At 35.0% G+C, this 27,873-nt stretch overlaps 1 protein-coding gene across 3 annotated transcripts in view; it reads left to right on the top strand.

Moving 5' to 3' along the window:
- Positions 1 to 27,082, top strand: part of LOC143232531 (bestrophin-2a-like) — a 37,230-nt gene extending 10,148 nt beyond the window's left edge. For 2 of the 3 annotated variants that reach the window (XM_076468105.1, XM_076468106.1), the window contains exons 3-10: positions 1,447 to 1,581; positions 2,162 to 2,328; positions 12,421 to 12,578; positions 13,279 to 13,356; positions 23,336 to 23,488; positions 23,848 to 23,928; positions 24,793 to 24,950; positions 25,446 to 27,082. In XM_076468105.1, the coding sequence (XP_076324220.1) occupies positions 1,447 to 1,581; positions 2,162 to 2,328; positions 12,421 to 12,578; positions 13,279 to 13,356; positions 23,336 to 23,488; positions 23,848 to 23,928; positions 24,793 to 24,950; positions 25,446 to 26,499 (1,984 nt within the window). In that variant the 3' untranslated portion in view covers positions 26,500 to 27,082. Of the gene's footprint in view, positions 1 to 1,446; positions 1,582 to 1,929; positions 2,072 to 2,161; positions 2,329 to 12,420; positions 12,579 to 13,278; positions 13,357 to 23,335; positions 23,489 to 23,847; positions 23,929 to 24,792; positions 24,951 to 25,445 lie in introns of those variants that run through there. The other variant, XM_076468107.1, reaches the window with a different exon arrangement.
- Positions 27,083 to 27,873: the final 791 nt, after the last annotated feature.

Genomic DNA, 27,873 nt, shown 5'->3' with positions numbered 1-27,873 from the left:
GGTATTGGCGCACAAAATTATAGCTAATAAAAAGAGAAACAAAGGTCCGATAGATTAATTTGCTCTATATACTTATATTTCCATTTAGCCGGCTCGAATCAAAGGACGTATCGAACGCATGAGATTATTATTTTTACTATGCTTAATAATAAAGCTGGACAATTTCAAGTTGGTTTGGTCAGTTTTGAATTTCGTGCTAAGCTACACGAGGACTATTTGTGCTAGCCATCCCTAATTTAGCAGTGTAAGACTAGAGGGAAGGCATAGTGGGGTTGATCGTAACATTATAACGCCCCCACGGCTGAAAGGGCGAACATATTTGGTGTGAAAGGGATTCGAAGCTTCGACCCCCCGGATTATGAGCCGAGTGCCTATCCACCTGGCCATGCCGGGCCTTTCAAGTTGGAAAAACTAATCGCAATCAAATTACCTACCAACCTATGTAATTTCTTTTTTTTGTTCCAGTATATTATTTGATTCATAGTTCGAACGCATGTTTATGTATTTCTGTGTGTTCTTACGTTTACATCTTTAGTAAGCTTTAAAGTACTCCTTCAAAAATATTTGTATTCAAAACGTTGAAAATAAAAATAGGCTGTCTTGGAATGAAGTCACATTTAACACAATGCATTACATTTTATATAAATTAAGAAAAATATTTTAAGAAATTCTTAGCCTCTTTGCTATCCGGCTAAGCGTTTCATAGTGGTAACCATTCTCAGATATTGAATTCGAGGTTCATGGTTTATCCAATTGCCTCCAAATAAAAACAAATCGTATTTTGATATTATGAGTTTGCTGTAAGACAGACAGCTGACCTGATATGGCCAGGTAGTTAGGGTGCTGGACTCATAATTTGAGGGTTGCGGGGGTCGAATCCCCGTCACACCAAACATGCTCGCCCTTTCAGCTGTGGGGGCATTAAAATGTCATGGTCAGTTCCTTATTTGTTGGTAAAAAAAAAAAAGTAGCCCAAGAGTTGGCAGTGGGTGGTGATGGCTAGTTAACTTCACTCTAGTCTCACACTGCTAAATTAGGGACTGCTATTGCAGATAGGCTTTATGTGGCTTCACTCAAAATTCAAATAAACAAGACAGACGGTTAAATTTCACTATTCTTTTAATGTTCCTTGATTTGCTTGTAAATGTTGCCGATGTTACCTTAAAGAAATGACAATTTTTAAGTAATAAGAGATTACTAATTGGAGATTTAAATACAGACTGTCATTTGGAAATTAGAGAACAGCCATACAAAGTTAGACATTTTGTAACTGCTCGAATACCCTAAGTAAACTAGCCAACCTTTCTAGCCTTGGTTCTCTATATGAATCGGACATTTGATTCTTTTTCTAAGAAATGTAAATTACTTTGTTTTTAAAATGTTATTGTGGTTGTGAAAAATATATTTAATAAGTGGCGGGTAGAATTATAGCAAAATGTATTTCAGGGTCTTTGAAGAAATATCTGTATACTGTGCTGCTTTTACGGATCTTATCCCCCTCTCTTTCGTTTTGGCTTTCTATGTTTCTCAAGTCATGGGACGATGGTGGGCTCAGTATGAAGCAATTCCGTGGCCAGATAGGTAAATATTTTACTAATATTGTATTTAATTAATTGTTCAAGACATGGGGAAACATCTGGTGTCGAAAATAAATAAAGGCTTTTATAAAAAATCATATTTCAAAAATAGAGAATTATAGTTACAGAAATTTAACAGAACACAGGAATACTAAAATTAACATGTTTTAAGATAAGTGAAGAAAGTTGACTAAAAGGTTTTGTACTTTGTGCGGTATTAACACTTAATAAAAACATGCAAGAAAATATAGAAACAATGCAAAAAATTTCAAATTTTTTTTTTTTTGCAAGTTACTAAATATAGTCGCTTCTTACGTTGGGTTAAGAGGATTTATAAGAGACATAATGTGTAATTTTGCATTGTCAATGGCTAAGAAGGTCTAGACTCTTAGGCGGTGGTATGAATTTGTTGTATGGAGGGTTGCTTTATGAAGAACAGTTTATTTAAGGAGACTGTCCTTGGTGTCTTTTGCTTCCTCTCTGGCTAAGCTAAGGCATGTGGTTTATAGTAATAGTAATAACGTAATAAAACCTCTTCATTCTTTGATGTAAAATTAACCAAGTTTAATATCCGTTTATTTCAGAACGGCCCTAATGATAGCGAGTTTTGTTCATGGAGCTGATGAAAGAAGTAGGATGATAAGAAGAACCCTAGGTCGTTATTTAATATTGATGCAGGTTTTCACTTTCCAAGCTGTGAGTACAGCTATCAAGAAACGTCTCCCAACAGAGGATCATTTATTAGAAGCAGGTTAATCCACAACTTAATGATTAACTTTATTTCCCGTGTCACATTTTGTTGTTGCTTTTAATCATTTACAGTTGTTGTTTTTAGATAAAGAAATTATATTTGCTGAATGTATTATGAAACTGGTATACTGATTACATTGAACATAAAATCAATTCACATGAGGACAAAGTTAATTTTCTACCTTTTCTTAGTAAAATTGTCTGAGAATCAAACTGTATGCATACAAGACATGTAATGGATCATTTATTCTACCCAAAAATAACAGAAGACATTCATTTCAGGGTTATTGAAAATAAAATATCTATTCATAGTGTTTTTAGTCCATTTTACTTCACCATATAGTAACCTAAATTAGTTTAGGCATGTGGATAATATGATATTTCATTGAATTCATTATTTAGTATTATACAGTAGACCAACATCACAGATTTTATTTTCAGTGTTACCTCTGGTGAAAAAGAAAAGGAATCTTTAACATATGTATACAAAATATCTATTTGAACTTTCACAAATAAAAAGAGAATATAAAATTCCAAAACAAGGCTCATTAAAAGGACTCCTAATTCCATAATATAACTTTGATAGAACAAGTTAGGAAAAATAACCTTAAAGTAAAAACCTAACTTTGAAAATTAATGACAAAAATATATCTGATAATATAACCCTTGCAAACTCTCTAATTAAACATAACTTTTAATACTTTTAACCAAGTTTCAAGTCTTGATGATAATGTCCATTCTATTATCTTATTCTCAAGCATCTGTCACTTCAATTTTCTTTTTGTTTGAGTAGTGTTACTGGGCCTAATTGTTCATCCACATCAGGAGATAATAGTCATGAAGAATCAGAAACTGGAACAGTGATTAATATGATGAAATGAAATTGGTAAAGAGTTTCTATATTTTGGAGAAAGGCTGGTAATACCTACTGTAGTAGAAAGCATAAAAGATTGGAATGTGGTGTTTTAATCGTTCAATAAGATATTTTTCCAAGAACAAGAAAGCAAAATATTCTAATAAAGATGGCTTTTGAAGTAGTAACACAATTCTAACAAGAGGATTCCAGAATCTGAATTTTGTTTAAGGTTGATCAAAGACCACACCGAGGCATACTCTGGAATAAACTAATATATTAACCTATTTTAAAGAAGGAGAGAAGATTATAAAAGATTAAGCAATATTCTAAAAATAAAATATTTAGAGTTCTGGAGCATACAATGAGTGAATAAGCTTGACCAACAAGTCTGGTGAAAATCCTGATTGGCATAAGTGAGTAATAGAATATATTTTCGTGGAACAAACTTTCCAAGGTGACCAACATACTCATTGCTATAGGTTACCAACTATCCAGAAAGCAAGCACTAGGAAGTGGAGAAGATATAGTTTGAAGAGTGCTGAGAGGGTCAGAAAAGAAAGCATCATGATAAACTAACTCCCTCATTAAGAACCCAACTAAGTGACAAGACCAGAATTTTACTTTAAAAATGTAAGTAGAATGTGAATGTTTAAATGATCTTGAAATTGCAATAGAACAAACACAAAACTTCCAGGTAGTTGTTTGGCCGAGAGGGTTGAAGGAAGTATCTGTAAAGATATATAAATAATTTGTACAAACATAAAGAAGTTTGTAATAATGTGAAAGAAATTGAACTTAAAGAAAAATTTATCCAGGGCTCACTCCAAAACCATAAAAATAGGAGAAATTTTAAAAAGCCAGAGAGTTTGGTTGTCTGGTGGAATCAAGGGTAGTAGAGCATAGGATATTTGTGCACATCAACCATAATAAAGGTAATTCTTAGCTAAAATGGTAAAACTTCAGAGGAACAAACCATTGAAAAATTAAATCATTCATGCCCAAGAAAAAGTTGTGGAGTTCAGGTTCAGAGGCAACAATTTGCAAAGCAGAAAATACAGTTCACTTCTAGTTCCCTAGGTAGATATGAAAAGATGCAGTTTAAAATAAACCTAACTAACCTAAAGAAAAACAGGGAGCACAGTGTATTATAAAAAGACACTTCCAGAATAAAGTTGGGATTTATTAAAGGATCGGTAAAAATGAAGTTTTAGTGTATTAACGCCCCAAGAAAAGCTCATGACAGTACATAGTAAGCTGAGATATTGGCAACATTTGGCATATAAATTTTGATTTAAAGCTAGCAGGTGAGCTGTTTATCTGCAGTGACTCCAAATAGCAATTGGCTGTCACTTTCAAAATGTTGAACAATTATATTCAAATGTGCTTCAGTAGTTGGAAAATAATATATCAACATTTTAGAGGTACAGTATTAGACCTATCACTCAGAGCTCTCAGAAATCATTACAATTAAAATTTCCTTTATTGAGGAGCATACAATTCCAATATTCTTAAAATTTTCTTTGCTTCCAGACAGCAACATATTTTTCTAAACTCCTGCTGAAACACCACAGCATAAGAGTTTAATATCATATAACATAGCACCAAAAAGAGTGGATCTGAATTTGGAGCCATAAGCAACTATATTATATTGCTCATAAACAGAGGATTAACTATTCTTGATCTGAATGCTGATAGTTTTCAAAGTGAGAAAGTTATAACCATCATTTTTGATCATATAGTCAAGACTAGAATTTCCAAAGAAGCTTTTGGTCCATACAGAATATAGGGATGCATTGATACCTGAGACAAATGTAGAGGATGTTGCTTTTTGACAAAGTCATGACTAAATATTCTTGTTGGGTTGGTTAATAGTAAAGGACATTTTCACTTTTTTTGTAACCTGTTAATGTGAGAATTTATTGTTTTCCAAAGAATTGGCAACATAAGATGTCAAAGAAATGAGATGGTGAAAAGAAACCTTTAGAACTTCTTTGGACTTTGCAAGAGGTAGGACCTTAAAGTGTTAATAAGTTGAGATGCATAATCAGTATTATACAAATTAAAAAGGAAAGTAAAAGAATATGGACAAAAAATGTTGCAACAAGGAATAAGAAATAGTGTCACTACCCACTGCAGGATTTTTTAAATAAGAATAGATTTACACTCAGAAATACTAATTGAATGTTTAAACAATCCAAGGAATTTTATTTGAAGTCTTCAGGAGCTAAGAAAATTGTGTGGTCTTCTTGAGTACAGCATTGACACCAAGTTTTGAAAGAAGGAATCTATTAAAGACCTAACACTTCTCTTGAGTGAGTTCCAATAGGCTTATCACCAATCTAAAAAACATTACGTGATGCTCAAAATACCTGGGCAAAATTTTAAACATTCCAAACATGAAAAATTGAAGTATCATTAGTGAAGGTTGAACAGAAATCTCTCCATCTAACACAATTCTGGTTTTGAAGATAAATTTTAACCTGAATATATAGTTTGTGATATGATACCCTTTTAAACAACAAGACATGTGGATGAAGAAGAGTGAGTATTAAATTCTTCACCAAAGCAAACTGAGATGAAACAGGCCACAAGATTTAGTCAGGTGAGAAGTAAAAGTAGCAGGTTTAATTGGTAAATCTGTGAACTGGTTGTCATCTGCAGTAGACAGTAGAAATTATAACTTGGAGTACACATAGGAAAAGTAAGTACTCTAATGTATTTTCAAAAATATGTACACTGGAGCATATATCAATGTTCTAGTGATTGTAAGAGATGCTGTGACAAGGTGAGAAATCATAATTACTGAATGTACCAACTACCATACTCCAAGAACATTGACCATTTATGAGTGTGAGATAATCATCAGATCTAGACAAGGAAGTTTCTCATAATGCTGGTTTATGCAGGTGGGCTGTGGTCACCATTTTGTATCAGATTAAGTCAAGCCTCAAGTGCTATGTGCATTGAAATCATCACATATATGGTGAAAAATCTGGTAGAAGAGAAGCAGATTATTGAAATAAAATACTTTTTAAATATCTCAACTCTCAGAAATATAAAAGGAATGAAATCTGAACATCCATGGTCTCTAAATGAGAGTTTGGCCTTAGCTATAGATTAAAATTAGATGTCACGTCTTTTTAAACATAAACCAACAGGAAATTGTACTATATAGTGAACAGCTTAACCAGAAAGAAATATTTGTAACAATGATTTATTTATATATATTATGAAGAGAAGTCCAAGTAGCAATATTGTATTTGAATTAAGCATCAAGAACTATGATACCTTGCACATTCTACAGAAATGATTTAAAATACAGCATCATGATTCTGCAGTAAACTATGTCAAAATTATTAAAATTCAATTATTTCTAGGATTTTTTTGTTAAAATATGTATACTTTCCATGTCTTGCAGAGCACATAAGCAGCTTTTGGATGTTTTTGCAATAAATGCAACAAAATCCACAAAAGGCTAACAAGATTAACTTTTATTTATTTTTGGCTCTGAAGAAGGACTTAGTATATTCTGAAAAAGTAAACTGACATCAGAAGTAGTGAGAAGCTTAAGAGATGGGACTACTGATATCCTTGTTTCAGCTCAAGTGTGTTATTGGGTTCCTAAGTTTCTCTTGTGTTAGTTACTGACGTTTTAGACAATGGTAGTTAATACATTTTGCAGTCATTCTTGAACATTCGTAACAAGAATGCTTATTGCTGCAAGCAAAGTACTTGTGGTGACCTTGGCACAAGAAGACAATATTCTGATACAGTACTTCTCTCTTTTCACAAGATTAGTTGCTCTCATTCATTGCTGCCCCCTATATGTGAACTGTTTCTTTAGGCATGCCACAAGCCTTTTTCCTACCATATTGGAATCAAGTGATCCAGATGTGAAAATCATCATGTCACCTCTCACCAATGGGAATTTAGTAATACTCAAGTGATGCATGTGACTACTTTTATACAAACTATCACTTTTCATTTGGCAGCACTTGTGCTTGGATGTTTCTTTTTAAATGTGATTTCAGTTTTTTACACAAAGTGGTTATACTTTATAAACTACATAGTTTTCTTTAGGACTATCTTAATTCTATCTCATTATAGTTGCCTTTTTGACATTATGCAGTTAATGTCACTACTGTGGATAGTATTCATTTTGACAGGTGCATTATTTCAATCCTCAGGTGTGGGCAACCTCTATCTCCAGACTTTATCTCACTTCCTTGTGAACATTTGGAACCTGTTCAGGCTGAGAAGGACTTTTATCCCTTGTTTTCACCTTCTGATTTTGCCATGCCTTCCATGGTTTTTTTTTTTACTTTATTTCTCAGGTGTGTGATATTTTACCCCTTGCACCTATTTTTTATGCCACACGACCTTCTTTACTACATAAACATATTTTCCAATCATAGTTGATTTTCCCCTTCCCTTACATTTGGTTCCATGCTGAACAATTCACCTTCCAGTTAAATTATGAAATTAGCATGCCTTGTCCCTCAGAGGCTGTGAATCAATCTGCCCTTGCTTATCATCGTACATCTTGGTTAACAACCATTAGGTTCTGTTTTACCAGTTTATCCCATGCCCAATTTTCCTGTCTACATCTTACTCCATTATTCTTCTCCTATCTGAGATTCTTGAGGGGTATTCTCTCCCTCCTTACCTCCATGTTGGGTCATTTGTTGCCTTCACCTCTGGCATTATACATGTGATTTCTCATTTTTTAGATCCTTCTGAGTTGCGATGCTGCATTATGGAGGGCCCATTTACTTATAGCTTATCTCCAGGATTTATGTATGGCTCCATTTCTAAAGCATTTCATTTTTTATATGATACTGGAGTCTTTGGAATCTTGGGTGGTATTGGTCCAACAACAGTCTAACTTTTCCTGTCTATCACAGTTGGAGCCACGTTTGACACCATTTATAGTTTCCCATTCTCCCCTTTTCTAACCTGTGCCTGTCTCTTGTCTTGAGGTGCCACAACTTGCCATTTTTTTGATGATGCACATGATGTCACCAACAGTACCGATGACTACTCAATGAGCTCTGATCCAGTAGAAACTTGTTTTGTGGTCTTTATTAGTGGCACTCATTTGTAAACAACGTTTTTGTTCTTCAAATTTTGTTGGAAGAATTTGATGTCCAGTTTCTTGCCACACTCTCTTGTCTCCTAAACCCATTTCCCTGTTTTTTTTCTCATCAGGAACCAGTTGATTTGTCAGTGTCTATCAAAATTGGTTCAGCACCTCCTTACTAAACAGGCCAATGAGCATGTTCCCAATCAGTCACTGGGTTTTTATTCCAGATTACTTGTTGTTCCCAAAAACTAGGGACTGAAGGCTTGTCATCAGTTTGTCCTACCTCAGTTGCTTCATTCACCCTCCCTGTTTCACCATGGAGTTCTAGCTCACCCTCTGGTTGGTATTTTATCCAGTTTTATAGATAACCAAGATGGATGTCACCAGTACCTATCTACATATTTTCATTACAGCACTGTCTTGTTTATATCTTTGATTCATCCATCACATTGTGGTGTACCAGTTTTTGCATCCTACTCTTTGAGATTGTTTCTGCACCTTGTGTTTTCTGTTAGGTGATCAGGGCTTTTGCTTTTCCTCTTCATGCTCTGTTGCTGAATTTTTATTATTATATGAATTAATGGCTTCTTTTGGCCCACTCCACACTGCAATCATTAAGCCATACTCGTCAGCTACATTAGGTAAGCTTGCTAATCCAATTGGAAAAATTCTACCTCCATCATTCCCCATACCTTTTTCTTATAGATTTTTTTTTTGTAATACTCGCCTCAGCTGAGCTTAACCTTCTCCTTTCTGAATTTGTTCCATGGAATTGTTGGTTCACCACACCTTGTCCTCTCCTTTCTGCATGCAAGGTTCCATCACTTTTGGTGAAATGGTTTTCCATGACAACACTGAACTCACTTGGTCATACACATATATCTTCTTTATAGTGGACTCTGTGTGATCAATAGAACCCTTCTCAAGATTCCTTGGCTGCCCCTATTATTCTTCCTCTTTTTCTAGTGAATGATCTACTTTGGTGATTGGACAAGAATAGTACATCGGTGATATCCTGCTTCTTCTTTGTCATCCAGATTTATATCTGTTTATGGATATATCTCTTTAAAGCTGGGGTTCATAGGTCAGTCATCAGGATGCTTTAGTTCATTGGTCTATTGACAAGCAGTCCTTACATATAAACCTCCTTGAGCTTCTAGTCATCCATTAGACTTTGGATCACTTCCTACTTCTAACCAGACATTGTCTGGTGATGACTCATTCCAACAAATCAATGTTGATGACATATATCAATCATCAAGGTAGCATCCAATTGAAATCCCAATGTTTTCATACGTTGGATCTCCTCTGTTGGGCTCACATGCACCACATTCATTTATTGCATGACATGTTCTGGGTGCTTCAACTTTGTGGTGGATCATTTTTATCTGCCCTAATAAGATTTATCTAGTGGTTTTGCAATTGGAAGGGTTTTCCTCACATCGATGCATTTAGTGCCATCCTGAATCACAAAATACCCATCTTTTAGTTCTCAGAGCCTCATCCTCATGCTTTAGCTCTCAATGCCTTCAATCAAGATTGATCACCTAAATTCATGTTTGTTTATCCTCCTATGTGATTGCTTCATTTGATGGTTGCCCTAATCTATACAACTTCATGCCAAGTCTTTCTGATAGCTCCCTATTGGCTGGATTAACTGTGGCTTGCTCAATATATATGTAAAAATGGCTGGTATTGGTAGAGAAAGCTTTATGTAGGTTTTCTCATCCTCACAGATGTGGTTTGCTCATTTGCACAAACTCCAATTTCCTTCCTGTACTCTTTCCCTTAACCTCTGCCCTTCTTTGTCAATCCCAATAACCAGTTCTACATCCCACAGTTCATTTCTTCTGTCTTTACATTTGACTTTTGTCCAATCCTTGGCAAGGAGATCAGGTTTTTCCCATCATGTAGTTTTCCATTTAGCTTGACCCATATGTCCTCCTTCCATGGAGGTACATCAGTTGAAGTGAAAATTCTTTCACGCGTGATCCCCTTCTTGGGGATTTCCAGCAGCTCGATCTACTGTAGTTGGTGTGCCCAAGTTCCTAACATGGCTTTTAACTGGGGGTCTTTGGTCTCTTTGATTTCATTCTATCAGGCAGCCTTATCCAATAGTTTGCCTTTTTCATTACTGTAGAGTTTTTGCTTCACTTATCCTTACCATGTTAATCCATTTCTTTCTGATTTGTCATCATTCCAATGACCTCCTCCTCTGGACTGGAATGTTAATATGGTCCTCCTTTCCCTTACTTTACTTCTGTTTGAAATCTTTCCTCATGTTCTAGGATTCATCTTACTGCTAAAGTGCATTTCCTTCTTGTTTTGGCCTTTAATTTTGATGGTCTGACTTGTTCACTATTTATATTACATGAACACTTTACCACCATATCTATCTTATCCTTTATTCAAATCATTTCTTCCTCCTGAAAACTTCAGTAGCATGTGAGAATAACTCATATCTTGCATCTGTTTCCCTTTTGTCTCTCTCTCATCTCTACCCTCATCTTGATCCAGAAAATATTCTATGTCTGGTGCATGCTCTTCATTGCTATATTGCCAGCACGGCTTCCTTCCATGGCAACCTAGAGATCCATCCCCTTCTACCCTCATCAGTTGGGTTTGTTGTTTGATCCAGTTGGCTTATTCCTCATTGTCTCCTTCCCATAAGAGTTTGTTTGGAATAATTTATTCAAGCTTCTGTGTGACTTTAAGATTGGATAAGTCTATATCAATGCTTTCTTTTATTTTAAGGGCTTGTCTTTCATACCTTCATTACATGGATTTCACTCAGTGACAAGCGGTGCCTGGCAAGGTATTCCATAGTTGAAATCTACATGATACAACCATGTTGACTTGCAATTTCCATTCTACGGCTTCCCAATGTTCACCATAAAATTGTTTGAAGGTGAATAGCCTCGCAGTAGTATTTCATAAACTTTCCTGTTCCAGACCTTACCACTCGTGGAATTCATGGATAAAGCAGAAAGGGATAGCTGTCTATCCCTGCAATATCTTGAGTGAATAAATTGGAATGGTTCAATTTTCAAAATATGTAGGGTTTCATGATCACCCATTACACTGTCTCAGGTGATGACATTCCTCTGGACTCTCCTACACATTTTCACCACCCTTTCTTCAAGTGGTGTATGTCAGTTCCAAGCCACTGGAGTGGCTAACTGTGGAGGTGTCCTGCTGAATTTGTTCCACACACTTCATTATGTTTGCTTTCACTTTGGCATCTTTTCTGTTACAAGCTGTTTCTAAAGATTTTAAACCAGGATTCAAATCTCAAATCCCTTTCAAATTTAATAATTTCAGCCCACAAACTGTTAATCAGAAATCCCCTTGTTAAACCATCTAGTTAAACGTAATCATCACAAGTGGGGAAAAATAGGGGTACTAATATCCTTGAAAACTCCAGTTGAGGGAAATTTCTTTCTTGTACAACTAAAACACCTGCCATAATTAAAACTTAAAAAAATTATTGTCAAAAATTAACTATTTTTATACATATCTCTTTTAAGCTAGCCTCTTCTAAATCCTATAATAAATTGCATAGAGCACTTAACTTTTTTCTATACATAATTTATTTTATGAAATGTTGTATGTTTATTGATGACTATATTTTGTTAGTACTACTTACAGGCATTTAACTACAAAGGTTATATTTTTCTAGGCCTTACATTGTGAAGGCGAAATAGTAATTTTTTTGTCTTAAATCATCATTTAAATTCATAAAGAAATTTTAAACATGCAGATTCTAATAATCATGGAGCTCAGAAAAACATTTTTATTGTGTTCTGTAGAAATGTTTATGATTGAGCCACGACATATCTATCGATTGAAGAGGTAACAAGAAAAGTCAATGGTTTGCATTGAACAGTTGTATACACAGATATTGGCAACTGATCTGCAAGGCTGTACAGTGTAACTATATGTTAAATGTTAAAGAGATTAAAAAAAGTTAAAAGCAAATGTTTTCTTAAACTGGAAATTACCTGAAGTGACTGAATTAGCATAAGTTTAATCTGCAAGTATTTATTTTAAAAGTGTTATAATAGTTTACACAGAATCCATTGTACTCTCATTAATTAGAAATATCTTTGTATTTAAAGCAACCCTTCTGTGTTATACAATTTCCTTTATATCAGGTCTAATGACTGAAGAAGAAAAGAAACAGTATGATAAATTAAAAAACCAACTAAGTACAAAATGGTGGCTTCCTGCTCAGTGGTTCTCTGCTCTAACAGTAAGAGCTCGAAAAGAAAGGCGTAATAAGGATTCCATTCAGATGCAAGCTCTGCTAAATGTAAGCTGTTATACCTACAAAAAGAGATAAATGTGTACAATATTAATGGTCTAATGTAAGTAAAGATAAAAATATCATCTCATGCTGAAAATATATCTTTGTGTAAGCTAGAAATTTCAACTTGTGGATACCTGTTTCAATTTAATATAAACATGCCATTTTTTTCTTTAAAATCAAATTCATAAACGGTATTGCTTGAATATTTAACACATAATGTATGTAATATATTTTTATTTTTGTTTATTATGATACTTATATAAATATGTGTGTGCATGTGCACTTTACATTTATTGTTTTCATTGCTAGCTTAGTATATGTAATTAGGACTGACCTCTTAAGATTGTGGCTAACTAATAATAACAGCAAAATTGTTTTAACTGATGAATTAATACATTCTACCCATTGTATACATATGCTTTCTAACATTGCAGGTCCTAGTTAGTTAAGCATACTGAGTAAACTACATTATTTATTGAGCTAATTTCTAATTCTAATTTATGTTGGCAATGTGCTTTGGTCAGAAATTACTCATAATTCAAAAAAATGCCTGTACATGAACACACTGTCAAATCATAAGTATTTATTTTTATTACTTTTCTTTTTTTATTCTGGTTTAGGTACTGATGATGATGCACTAGGAAGTTTTAATTTCATAACTTAATGTTGGAAATCATTTGGTGAATTGTTTAATTTTTCTCAGGAAATGCTGATGTTCCGAGGATTGTGTGGTACAATGCTGAGTTATGATTGGATAAGTTTGCCTTTAGCTTATACACAGGTGAGTAGATTACATTTTTTAAAGATAAACATGTGCCAGATTAAATATATGTTGGTTTACCAATGAGTGAGAATGTTTTTCTGTAAAAGGTATAGTACAGAGAGGTAATAATACTTGCTAGTTATTTATCATTTAACATTTAAAATACATTTATTTCTTTTTCTATCACCTTCTAGTCATGGAAATTGCTCTGATAAATGACATTTTGTCAAAAGCCCCACATCTGGAGGGTGATACCTCCATAACCAAAATATATAAAAAATTTTCTTAATGCATTATTTAGATGTGATGCTAATCTACGGTTTACCAAAGTATCATAAACTCAGATGAAGTAACGCAATAACTTAATTTTCAAAAGTAATTCAAAACATAATGATAACTTTTCTTATGAATTGACTTTAAAAAAGAAAGGTGCAACTAAATGCTCATAATTCTACCAAAAATATTTTTTCAATACCTGAATATGAAATAAATAAAAATGGGAACCAAAAAATTGTGCATGGAAATTAAAAATCACAAGAAACTACATAAAAAACACCAACATAAACTTTGACATAAAACTGATTAAAGAGGGGTGTATCAAATAAATAAAATGTTTAACACAAACAAACACAGCAAAAAGGAAAATTAAAAAAGAACTTTTAATCCTCTTCAGGAAATATAACTTGAACTCAAGATTTACAAACATGCTGTTATTACTGTTCTTGTCATTAAGTGTCACATTTTATGTATAAGCTGAATTTTTTACAGTAGTTTTCTGTGACTTGTTGATGATAAATTCTGATATGGTATGCCACCTTCTTTCATTCACTGATGCCCTCAATATGCAAAAATATTTTTACCATAAACCTTCTGCCTTCCCTCCATTTGAATTCCAAGCATCTCTCATGCAAATCATCATGTGTCAACTCTCCACCAATCAGAGTATGTATCTCCTTCTATTTAATTCTATTGAACTGTCACTTCTTGTTCGGCAGTATTAATGTTTAGACATTTGACTTTTGGTGCTCTTTGTGTGAATTGTGATTTTAATTGCTGAAGTGGGATTTCTTCATTATTATTTTTTACTTTACCCTCTCAGTGTGGATTTGACATTTACATCATCATGTGCACCTTCCACCATCAAGGCAGATTATCTAATTTGCACGGTACGGCCATACATTCCAAACCCTCTCCGATGTTTCCAGTGTCAGAGGTTCGGGCCACTCAAAGACATCATGTCCTGGTTCCCTGACATGTGCTTGTTGTGGTGGCAAGGACCACGATGCCTATGAATGTGACATGGACCCACATTGCATCAACTGCAATGGTTCTCACCCTTCCTACTTTCGTTCTTGCCCAAAATGGTTGGAGGAAAAAGAGGTGCAGTGTTTGAACACAACTCATAGCATTAGTTATCCTAAGGCTCAGAAATTGCTGCCCGCTACTCCATCTCGGACATATGCTGCTGCACTTCATTCCACAACTACAGTGGGAGTGCAGACAAATCTCTCTCTGCCTCCAAGAGAATCTTTTTCAAAACAAATGAAAAGACTTTTGACCTCCATGGTTAAAAAGGTTGATGAATCGACTTCCACACCCATCTCTGTTCCTCCCATACATTCCAACAAACCCCAAGATCCACATCCTTCAGTTTCATATACAGGCATTTCTTCTGATACATCTTATTCTCCCACCCCAAGAGGCAAAACAATCATTCGTTCACGTCCTCAGTCACTGGAATCCCCTTCCAATAACAAAGACCTGCCCAATCGACCCAGGACAGGATCCATGGAGGTTGATAGACCTCCTCCGACTAAGGACAGTAAGGAAAAAAGACATGGTCATAAACAGAAGGGTTCTCCAGCCACTTCGCATACCCATCATTAAAAATGGCCACCTTGATACAATGGAACTGTCGAGGTTTACGTTTTAATCTGGATGATATAAAAACACTGATTGCTTCCTACCATCCTGTATGTCTTTTCTTACAAGAAACATTTCTTAAACCTGCTGATACAGTCACCATTCGGCAGTTCTCTCTGTACAGAAATGACAGGCTGTGTGATGGACGAGTACATGGAGGGATGGCACTATTGGTTGATCAGCGTGTGCCCACCCTGTTTTTGTCACTCAACACACCCTTGGAGGCCGTAGCCATCCGTGTTTCTTTGGGTCATACCATCACTGTATATTCTCTCTAACTGTCTCCTGGAGAGACATATGATCAATCAGATCTTGATGCTCTCGTTGAACAGTTGCCATCTCCCTTTCTACTCTTGGGGGACTTTAATGGACATCATCCCCTCTGGGAAAGTGCTGTTATTGATGGGAGGGGTCACTCTGTAGAGCATATGCTCTCTGATCACAACCTTTCTCTTTTCAATTCTGTTTCTTCCACTTATTTTCATGCACCTAGTCAGTCCTTTACTGCTATTGATCTCTCAGTTTGCTCCCCTTCATTCTTCTCCCATTTTTCATGGAGAGTTGACAATAATCCACAAGGCAGTGATCATTTTCCTATACTTTTGAGAGAGACTGGCCATGGTCGATGCCACCCTACCCACATGCCCCATTGGAAGCTGGATCATGCAGACTGGTCCACTTTCACTGCTCTCGCAGAACTTGATCCTGCCATTGTGAATCAGCCATCAATAGACTACTGTGTGGCAGCGGTAACTGGCTGTATTATACAAGCAGCTGCTCAGTGTATTCCTAAACCCTTGACACATTTTCCACGATATCCTCGTCCGTGGTGGAATCCTGCTTGCCACTTAGCACGGAAGGCTCAAAAACAGGCCTGGGATACTTTTTGTAGATATCCCACACTTTTGAACCGCATCGCTTTCCAACGACCCCGTGGAAAGGTAAGTGGAAAGGTAGGTGGGTAAGACGTCAATGCCAGAAGGAATCTTGGATTAAGTTCACAACTAGCATATCTTCTACCACCAGTTTCAATGTCATATGGGACAGGATTTGAAAGTTCAGTGGGCACTACAATTCTGTCCCCCTCTCGATCTTACTTTCTAATGGTCAGGAGGTGGCTGATGTCTGGAGCATCGCTGATAATCTAGGTGAAAGCTTTTACCGGGTATCTAGCACTTCTGCTTGTTTCTCCACCTTCTTGGCCATCAAGACTCGGGCAGAGCGTTCACCTCTTTCCTTTCAAACTGACTGTCCCTTTGACTATAATTGTCCCTTTACACTGGTGGAACTGAAAATGGCCCTTCATCGGTCTGGCAGTACATCTGTTGGACCTGATGATGTACACTCTGACATGCTGCACCATCTATCTCCTGCTTCTCTTGATGTCCTTCTAATTGTCTTTAACTGGATCTGGCAGGAGAATGTTTTTCCTGATGCCTGGCACAAGGCTATTATTTTACCTTTCTCTAAGCCAGGGAAAGATCCCAAAATTCCTTCAAACTACCTTCCAATTGCTTTGACGAGCTGTCTCTGTAAGACTTTAGAAAGGATGGTTAATGCTTGTCTTGTTTGGTTTCTCGAATCAAACAACCTCCTCTTGCCCACCCAGAGTGGGTTCCGATGACAGCACTCCACCACGGACCACCTAATTCGACTTGAAACATCAATCAGAGAAGCCTTTCTCAAATGCCAACATCTTGTATCAATATTCTTTGACATTGAGAAGGCTTATGACACAACATGGAGGTATGGCATTTTGTGAGTCCTCCATACATATGGGTTATGTAGCCATTTACCCATGTTTATTAAAAAATTTTTAATGGACAGGAGATTCCAAGTTTGTGTGGGTTCGACACTTTCCCATTCTTTTGTACAGGAACTTGGAGTCCCTCAGGGCTGTGTTTTGAGTGTCACACTTTTCAGTATAAAGATAAATGCCATCGCTGAACAACTCCCTCTCACTGTTGCAAATGGGCTGTATGTCGATGACTTTCACATCTCGTGTCAGTTGTCGAACATGAGATATATTGAGCGGCAACTACAAACTGCCCTCAATCGTGTACTGAAGTGGACTATGGCGAACGGCTTTAATTTTTCTCTCTCTAAAACCATTTGCATGCACTTTTGTTGCCAATTGGGTATTCACCCTGATCCTGAACTTCATATCAGTGAAGTTTCGCTGCCAGTGGTCCCTGAGACCAAGTTCTTGGGGCTTATCTTTGACCGTAAGCTGACCTTTATACCACACTTAAAGCAGTTACGGGTCAAATGCACAAAAGCACTGAACATCCTCCGTGTCCTCTCTACTGCCAGTTGGGGAGCAGATTGATGTTTTATGTTAAAGGTATATCGTGCTCTTGTTCGATCAAAACTCGACTATAGATCAATGGTCTCTGGCTCTGCCAGACCCTTGGCCTTAAAGATGCTGGACCCCATTCATCACCAAGGACTTTGACTCTGCACTGGGGCTCTCTGCACCTCTCCAGTTCAAAGCTTATACATTGAATCTCATGAACCTTCTCTGCACCTTTGCCGTTTGCAACTATCTTTACTATATTTTTTGAAACTTCGTTCCTTACCAAAGCATCCCACCTGGGGATGCGTTTTCCTTCCTCAGTGGGCCGTACTTTTTCAGAACAAACGATCTGCCATTGCTCCTTTTGGCCTTCGTATCCAGGCGCAATTGGATGAATTGGGTCTGTCCTTGGATAACATTGCAGAATCCACAGGTCAGCCCATCCCACCATGGCTTATTGCAGCCCCCAAATGCGACCTTTCATTCAGTCATCTGAAAAAGGCAGATACTCCAGATTGGAAGTACCATCTTTTATTTAATGAACATCTTTCAAACAATCATTCCGTTCCAATTTATACAGATGGTTCCAAATCAGGTAATTCAGTTGACTCTGCCATGGTTTGCTGCGGTTTGGTGGTTGCACACAGAATCCTTTCTACAGCTTCTGTGTTCACTGCTGAACTGTTTGCCATATCTCTTGCCCTGGATCATATTGAAGCTGAGCAGTACTCCAACTGCACTATTTATACTGACTCGCTTAGTTCTCTACTGGGCCTGGAGCTGCTACATGTTGGCTCACACCCTGTTCTCGCTGATATTCAAAACCGACTGGCCCATTTCTCATTAACTGCTACTTCTATCCAGTTTTTCTGGATACCAGGCCATGTTGGTATTCGCAGAACGAGCTTGCAGACACGGCAGCTAAATCTATCTGCTACGGCACTATAACCACTGTGCCTATTCCGTACATGTACTATGGTCCTGTATTCAAGGCTCGGCTCCGTGCCAACTGGCAGTCCACTTGGAATGAGCTATGCGATAACAAGCTCTTTCAAATAAAACCCTATATTGGGCTTTGGCCATTTTGCTTCCATAAGGTTCAGAAGGAGGAAGTTGTTCTAACTAGACTACGCATTGGTCACAGTTTTTAACTCATCATTTTCTTTTATCTGGAACTGTTGCACCAGTGTGTAGTTTGTGTAACACTCAAATCACTGTAAGCCACATTTTACTTTCTTGTCATCATTACGACTCTCAACAACAGCACTATTAAAAAACATGTTTTTTCCCAGGGTTTATCTGTAACATTGGACAGTGTTATTGGTGATGGTGACACTGTCCACCTTGATAAAGTTTTTAGTTTTTTAATGGCCATTAATCTTTTTAATCTCATTTAAGTGTTGGATTTTTATTCATTACACCTTTTTAATTGTGTTTTCCTTTTCAAAGTTTCAATCTCTCTTGTTCAATTTGAAATTGGAAAATGGTCAGAACATTAAATAACTCGACACCAGGACTGGACAGGCCAACTTCATGTGACTAATGCTGTTGTTTGAACTATCCATTTGAACTACCCATTAGTCATCCTGGCGAGTTGTTATTCCAATTTTGCTGCATGTCTTTTAAACTTTTATTACTTTACCCTTTGGTACTGGCCATAATGACACACAACCTGGAACCAGGACTGGAAAGACCCACATCAGGTGACTGACGGCAGTTCTGGTACTTGCCTGTTAGTCTTCCTGGCGGGTTGTGATCATTACCATTCTGCTCCAGGAAGTCCTTTACAACTTTATAAACTGGATGTCAACACTGGTTTTATGCAGTTTTCTGTTTTTAATTGCTGTTTTGTTTTTACCTTCATTTACTTTTACAAATTTTACTACATTTACTTACTTTTACCTTTTTTACTGTACATTTGGCTACTCATTATTACAATTTTGCTATATGTATTTTAAAACTTCTATTATTTTACCCTTTGATAATGGCTGCTATGACACATAACCTGGAACCAGGACTGAAAAGGCCAACTTCAGGTGACTGAAGGTGGTTCTTGAACTTACCTGTTAGTCTTCCTGGTGGGTTATGATCATTACCATTTTGCTGGAGAAAGTACTTTACAACTTGTTTTACTCTGCTTTCTCTCTTAACGTTGTAAAGTAGGTGTCAACATTGGTTTTATGCTTTTTCTGTTTTTCAATGATGTTTTGTTTTACCTTAATTTCCTTTTCTGTATTTTACTACATTTAATTTGTTTTTACCTTTTTAACGGACATTTGGTGCAGATAGCCTAGCAGCTTTGTGCCATAAAACACTAAATCAATCAATCAATCAATCAATTTTTCTCTACATTGAAAAAAATCTTTTAATTGAGCTTAAGTTCCCAGTCTTTTTTGTTTTCTCACACTCACATATTTTACATTAAACACTTTTGTCTGATTTACATATTTCTACAATGAATTGTGAGGTTCATGTTCCCCCTCCGGATGTTATACCTCTAGCACTGTTTTCATAGGCTGCAAGTGGGGTAGACCCCTTATTGGATTTCTCTGCTCTTATCCTTCCTGAGATTGAGTGTTATATGGGTAAACTACCAATCCTCCTCAACAAGCTGAATCTGTTCAAGCTGATGAAGATTTGAGAACCTTCTTACATCGCTGGATTGTGTCATATTTTTTGTACCCATATTACAGAATCAGTTACACTGAATATGGCATTTTGCTAAATGATTTTTCATTTATATTATGTTTTATCCAATTCTCCATTTTTCTGTGATTCCTTATTACCTTCATGTTTGATCATTTGTTGTTTTCAGCTCTCGCTTTACATATATGATTTCACTGTACTTGGGATACTCTGGAGTATGATGCAACCTTGTCCTAAGTACTTTTGTTGCTATTTTCTTTTGGGGATTTCTGTATATTTTTGGTGATATGTTTTTGATCATGTATTTTGATCATGTGTATAATCTGTCCATCAGCATTTGACCCATTTTTCTTTGGTTTCATGTTTATTACAGTTGGAGAAATGACATGCTTCAATTCCTTTCCAATCCTGGGTTTTACATCTCTTGTCATTTTATTCATCGTTGATGGTCATGTTGTTAACACAGGGAGTTCTGGTTTGATGGGAATTTGACTATATTATAATATTACACTTTGGCAAATTTTCACTACAGTTCCTTGTGTTTGAATTTCATCACAGGAACTTGTCATCCAGTTTCTTTCCACACCTCCTTTTACCTTGGTATCCTTTTCCTTCCCCATGGTTTGGAATCCTGCTACCAGCCTGCCATCAAGATTTTCTGTCTGTACAGGCCATTTCATCTGTTCATCAACATTCTCCAGGCTGTTTATTATCTTTGTGCTAAACTGAAGACTATCAATGTACCAATTCAGGTGTGCCTCACTCATGAGTCAGGGGGGTACTAGATTCCTTCTTGTCTCATGAACTTGGGGTAAATATGGTGTGATCCTCATTCCTACCCCAATCAGTTGACTAGGTTTAAATTGCAGTTGATTTGCCACTGGTATGAACCTCTTTCTTACACTCACATGTATATCAGTACCCTGTGGCTGGGTTTTGGATTGTAGTTGGCTTACTGATGGTATGATCCTTAACCTACCCCTGTGTGGATGTTGGTTCCAAAACAGCATGGATTTTAGATGTAGTTGATTTGTCATGTGTGGTCTGTCATATCCTAGTTCTTCTACATCTGTGACCACCTCCTTTGCTTACCCAATTTCCTGCTTCATGGGATTGACTTAGATATATCTATTTCAGGGCTCAGATCACTTTCCATCCATAGTTCTCTTTCAGTTATATATCCAGCATCTTTATACAATAGGCTAAGAGTATACTTGGTTCAGAAGTGGTGCAGTTCCCCACATCATATCTTAGAATCTGACTGTCTCATCTTGGCAGTCTAAATGGATGCTTCTTTCTTTCCCTCACAGTACCTACACTTATTCAAGGCAGAATCCTAGCTATTTATGTGAGCAGAAGTTCCATGTTGGAAGTTATAATTTTCCTGCACTGAATATGTATTTCTAATAAGCACATACCTCCTCTCACACTCCCTATCCTTCTTCCCCTCTGAAAAATCTATCTATTTTCTTTCAAAACTATAGTTTGGTAGAAGTGAATAGAAGGAAACACATGCATCATGAAAGTTCTTTGTACTTAATGGGAGGAGGTTTGATGCATGATGATTTGTATGAGAGATGCCTTGAAATGAGTCAATTCCTTCCAATGGAAATGTGTTTTATATAGAGGGCAGCACTAAATGAGCATAGCCATTTGTGAGAAGTATGTATTATAAATACATTTTCAATGGGGAAAAGTTATAACTTCTAACAATAAGCAAACACCACACCATCCACTTGTTTTAAAATAGTATATTAAAACACAATAAATGTACATACAAATATTTATTACCCTTTTGGTTATCACAGTTGCAGCCAGAGCTTCAAATAATTCTCTTTTTTGTCAAAGTCCACACAGGCTGGTTCAGTTATTTTAGAACTTAATTTGACAAGACTAATTATTATTGCTGCTCTTTACAACAAAACAGCCTATGATAATTTCTCACAATCATGCAGTCTAAATCTGTCTATATAGAACTAAATTTTTGACGTGTATTTTACCCTGACAGAAGTCTAGAATGTTCCACACACTACTAAGTGCTGTGATACAATAATACTCAAACAAAATAATGAAAAAAAACCTTAGAAGGTTCTAGTAACAAGATCCAATAATATAACAATCTTCAATTCAAACTACTGAACTACACAATGTATGATTTGTAAACAGTTACAGAAACAAACTTACCATAAGCCGTCACTTCGAAAAATAACTAAACGTAACACTCTTTCTATATAAATTATATAAATCATAACTCTTATGTTAAACTTAAATTAATCTCGACTTGTAATCTGAGGGTTCTGGGTTCGAATCTCTGTCACACCAAACATGCTTGCCCTTTCAGCCATGGGGTCATTACAATGTGACAGCCAACTGTACTATTCATTGGTAAAAGAGTAGCCCAAGAGTTGGTAGTGGGCAGTGATTGACTAGCTGACTTCCCTCTAGTCTTACACTGCTAAATTAGGGATAGCTAGAGTAGCTAGCCCAAACAAACGAACATTTTTTTTTTCTTTTTGTCCATGGATGTAACAGTCTTTTATCTTTTTTATAGCCATCCAAGGTTTATAAATTCCTAGTTCTATTATTTTTTAATTTAAGATATTCACTATTTTAATAAGAGATCAGGATTTATAGTATTTGTTTTTCTTGTTTTCATGATTTAATAGCATATATGCAAATTATTACTGTGTCTCTAACAGAAGATTTTGGTGTGTGTGTGTGCCTGAATTATTTTGGGATGAATATTTTAAATAAAAGTTATTTTTTCCTGCAGTTAAACTGTTTATTTAATATCTTATAATAAAACATCACAGAAATTTTTTATCATATTTAATTTTTATTTGTTTTTATTTTTAGTACTTGTTTCAATTTTGAAGAGTAAATCCAGAATATTAAAAATGAACATTTGGGATGTAATCTTCACTTATTTAGAAAACAACAAATTTCTTCTTCCTTTAAGTCAAAACCAGTGTTCAAAACAAATTAGTTAACTTGTCTCACTTTTATTTGATTCAAAGTATTTGGTAAGAATTTTTTGCAGACAACCCAAATCTTAATATTTTTTTGTTAACTACAAAATATCTTTAGATTATTTGATAAAAAGTCTTAAAAAACTGTAACTGTGTTTTTCAGGTTGTTACCATAGCAACTTACACTTATTTTGTTGCTCAGATTATGGGTCGGCAGTATTTGGATCCTGAATTGGGCTACACAGGTTATGTCATTGACCAGTATATTCCTGTTTTCACACTTCTACAATTTTTTTTCTATGTTGGATGGCTAAAGGTGGGTCAGTGAAAGAAAAACCAAACCAAATGGTCTTAGATTTATCACCACCTAAAATTAAATATAGAAGCCTGTTACATTGTGATTTATTAGACCCATAGTAGCTGAGTAATGTCTGTGATGTTTGAGACTAATAAGGTATTCATTCTTAAGTAAGATCCAACAATTCTTTAAATCAGTTGCAGTGGCATAGGTTCAAGATTTTTTCTAACTAAAATTAAGACTGGTCAGCATAAGATAATATTGTTTAGTAGAAATACTAATTTCTTCATGGATTTTATTTCTAATTTGTTTTATGAAATATATGCTTAAACTTTTTACTCTGAAAACCAAAAATGCAATTTATTTTTCTTTATAAGGTGGCAGAAGAGTTAATTAATCCATATGGAGAAGATGATGATGATTTTGAACTAAATTGGTCTCTGGAGAGAAACATACAGGTACTATTCACTAAATGTAATTTCAGAGCATCCAGAGAGATTGACTATTGTTTTAATTTGGAGGCACTGTTTACAAAGCAAGATTTTGGATAAAGATTCCATTGTTTTTTCCCCCCACCCGTCCAGAAAAAAAGATACCACTCTTATCCATGAATCGGCAGATCATAGTTTGACTAACTCTTTTCCCCTTTCGTCTGTCTTATCAAAATTTGGGACAGTTAGCGCAGATACTTCTCAAGTAGTTTTGCACAAAAATGAGCAAATGTTTTAATTTTGTAGTTGTATAACAAATTTTATAATATGTAAGAATTTAATTTTTTTATATAAGTTTTATTAAAGTAATGTATTTAGTTTTTCTTCTTCTTTTTAATGCTTTTGTTTTCAGGGTAATAACATTTGAAAAGATGTATAATTTCCCTTACTATTGAAGTAATACAATAAGTACAGTTGTAAATCCTGTCTTTTGAAGTTAATGAAAATTTAGAAAAAAGTGTATGAAATTTTAATAATGTAAATTTCTCAAAAAAATTATTTTTGATAGAGGAAGTAATGCACTGTGTGTGTGTGTGTAGCACTTGCACAGCAGTGCAGTAGTTATACACACAAATATGTATACCAGATCGTTTATATTCTTTACAACTGTTCTTTTTGTGTTATTTTTAAACAGTTATTTGGAGAGAAATCAACAATTTTTATGCATATGTTGTTTTTGGTTATCTACTGGCTCTTTAAAAATAAATTTAGAACAAAATTTCATTTCATTCAGTCAGTTCAGTTTGATGCTCATTATATTGATATAACTCTGAACCATAACTTCTCAATTTTCCTGAAAGTCAAATTTAAAAACTTCACTTTTGTTGTTAGATTGTTTTTCTTATTGTTGATCACCTTCATTCTCAACATCCAAGAATAAAACGGGATTTCTTCTGGGATGAATTAGAACCTCATCTTCCTCATACCAAAGTTTCACAGCTAAACAACAGATTGTATAATCCTCAGATTGGTTCTGCTGCTAATCTTGAGTATGCTCTTATTTTTCTTTAAATCTTGTTCTTTTTCTAAGGAACAGTGTATTAGTACTTTATGATAAAATATTGAGTCAGCACATTTTTTGTTTGACTATGAAGAATTAAGTATTAATGAATATAATTTTTGAGATTTTCCCTTCAATATAAATATATTCCTCCTACTATTTAATTTTGTGAGTTTCAAATAAATATATGTTTGATCATTACAATGTGTGTGATATTGCAAAGTTGTGTTAATGCATTGATTAGATTGTCATAAATGTTTCCATATATGATGTAAAAGTGTCGTAGGGTATTTTAAGGAGTGAAACAGAATTCTATTTGCAAATTATTGTATGCTTACAGAAGTAATAAAAATGCTTCTAGGTCTTTGAAAGTGTACACAAGCTTGGATAAAAAACTATTTGATAAGACTTTCTTAATGATTAAATGATAAGATTTTCAAAATTGAGTTTTATTTCAGATATATTCAAATTTTTGTTCTTTTAGGTTTGGCTCTTCTGATGCAACATTTCTACCCCTTGAAACAACCATTGAACAAGATAGACAAGAAAATGTTTATAACACTCCAACAGTGGAGCTTGGTGGACCACCTAATTTTTTTCGAGATATCTTAGGTGGGAGTTTGCACTTTAATATTAATCGTGGAAATAGTAAATTAAGTAGTTCAGAAGATAATACTAAGTTACTAAACAGTAAAAAGACTGGCAAGGGAGGTCTACGACATGCAACAAAGACAACATCTCCAAAACAACATGGTATTCCTAGTGGCCATTATGGTAGTACAAAAACCACTTCAAGTGGTCCTACAGCTCCCTTACATACACCATTTATCTTAAAGTACCCTTTTAGTAATCTAAGTCAAAGAAGAAACAAATTAAACAGGTTTAAGAATAAAAATAAAAGATTTGAAACAAGTGACTCCGACATGACAAGTAGTTTTGACAACTCTGTTCCTCGTCTTTTAATGAAACAGGGTACATCTTTTGCTGGACCAAGTGCATTTACGGTGTCAAAACCATATTTTACATCTATTAATAATGCACAGAGTTATATATCTGATAGTGTTTCTGGTCCTAATCCATCAGACAGTTTAATGATACCTACATTGTCTGGACCAAACTCACCTATGCCTTCAATTCCAGAAGAGACATCTAATGCTAATTGTTTTGATGACGATAAAAGCTTGCTAATGCCTGTAATACTAGAGGAGACATCTAATAAGCTGATACATAGAGAAGTGACACCAATTCTTGAAGTAAATTCTAGCTCAGAAACTGTTTTATTAGAACAGGAAACATCTAAGCCATTAGACGACAGTGATAACTCTTCTACAAAAGAAGATTTTCAGGGTGAAGCAAATACTTCAGAAAGTGATGAAACAAAAGCATCAAATTCTGACATTTACAATAGTGGTTCTGATATTTCACATATTAGGAAAAGAAGTCCTGTGGATTCTACAATGTACGAATCCTGTTGCTCTGTAGGATCAGACAGTTCAGATTCTGATGGTAAGAAAATGAAGAAAAGTAAGAAAAGGTAAAAGGCATAGTAAATATAACTACTGAATTATTTTTCCCAACCCTTTCAGGTATACTTATGATTTATTGAACTGAAATGTTTAAATATTCTTTAAATATTCCATAACACACAAAAAAAGGGGAGAATGGGTGTGAAAATATGGTTTTAGTGAGGGGTAAGTAAAAAATGTTTGATTGTGTTATTTGTTATAAATAATAGCAAAAAACATCAAAATAATGTTGATGGTAATACATTTCAAGGTGGTGGTTTAATATGGCAGGTATAGAGAAAGTTACAGAACCTAGTTTGAAATGTTCTCTTCTAAGTATGGAAATAATGTCCATGTAAAGATGTTAAAGTGTGAAATTTCAAGTGGATGCTCCACAGAGGATCTAATCTTTATAGTCTATTCTCATGTTGCATTAGTTTTATGGTACTTGGGATTTAACTATCAGCAGGACATATTTCTGCTTTTTCAAGTTCCATACAGGAAGCATGTGTTTGATGCAGCTGAATAAGACTGATATTTTGTTTCAAGTGAATATCATGTAATGAACTAATATTTTTGTTTGCCCATAAGAATTTATAGTATTGGCTGGCATATTGTAGTATGATGACATAATTGTCCCTGTCTGTCACCATCTGGTTATAACATGTGCAGGCTTATATGTTAGTCTGTGTATATTTTTTGTGATAACTGCTTCTGGAACATGTACAGAAAAGTTTATATAATGACAAAACTGACATTATCAGTTCAGATAGTGACACACAGGGACAGTTTTGTCATTATATAAACTTTTATATATGTGTTCCATAAGCAGTTATCACAAAACATATACACTAACATATAAGCCTGCATATGTTATAACCAATATTTCTTTTTTTTTTTTTGTCAAGTTTTTATTATTTGCCATTGTATATTCATCCAAACCTGATGTGAAACATGATAGGCCTTTATTGACACCCATTCTTCAATGAGTAGTGTATCTTTGCACAAGAAACAATGAGAAGAACAAATTTATAGTTGTTTTAAGATCCTAAAACAAGGTTTTATACTGTTTAACATTTGCTGCTTAATTTGTAGCCAAATTAACTAAATATGATTTTTCCATATAAATTTGTCATTTAGTAATAGAACCTCAGTATTTGTAATAAATATTCTGTAAATACATTTGTCTGATCTACATTTTGTTAATTTTTTCAAGACTAACAATTGTAAATAAAGTTCTAAAGACATTGTTTATATAATCTAAAAAAATGTGCATATATTTTGTGGTATACAAGCTTATACTTACATGGAGTTGTATATTTCAAACATTTAAACTTGGTAAAATTACATGTGAATTATTTTCAATATTTTTATTAGTTGTTGTTATGAATGTTATATAACATTGTT

Source organism: Tachypleus tridentatus, chromosome 11 (assembly GCF_004210375.1).
Source record: "Tachypleus tridentatus isolate NWPU-2018 chromosome 11, ASM421037v1, whole genome shotgun sequence".
In the NCBI taxonomy this organism is placed as follows: Eukaryota; Metazoa; Arthropoda; class Merostomata; order Xiphosura; family Limulidae; genus Tachypleus; species Tachypleus tridentatus.
The sequence above is the reverse complement of the archived record's forward strand: the minus strand, read 5'-3'. Positions and strand labels throughout refer to the sequence as shown.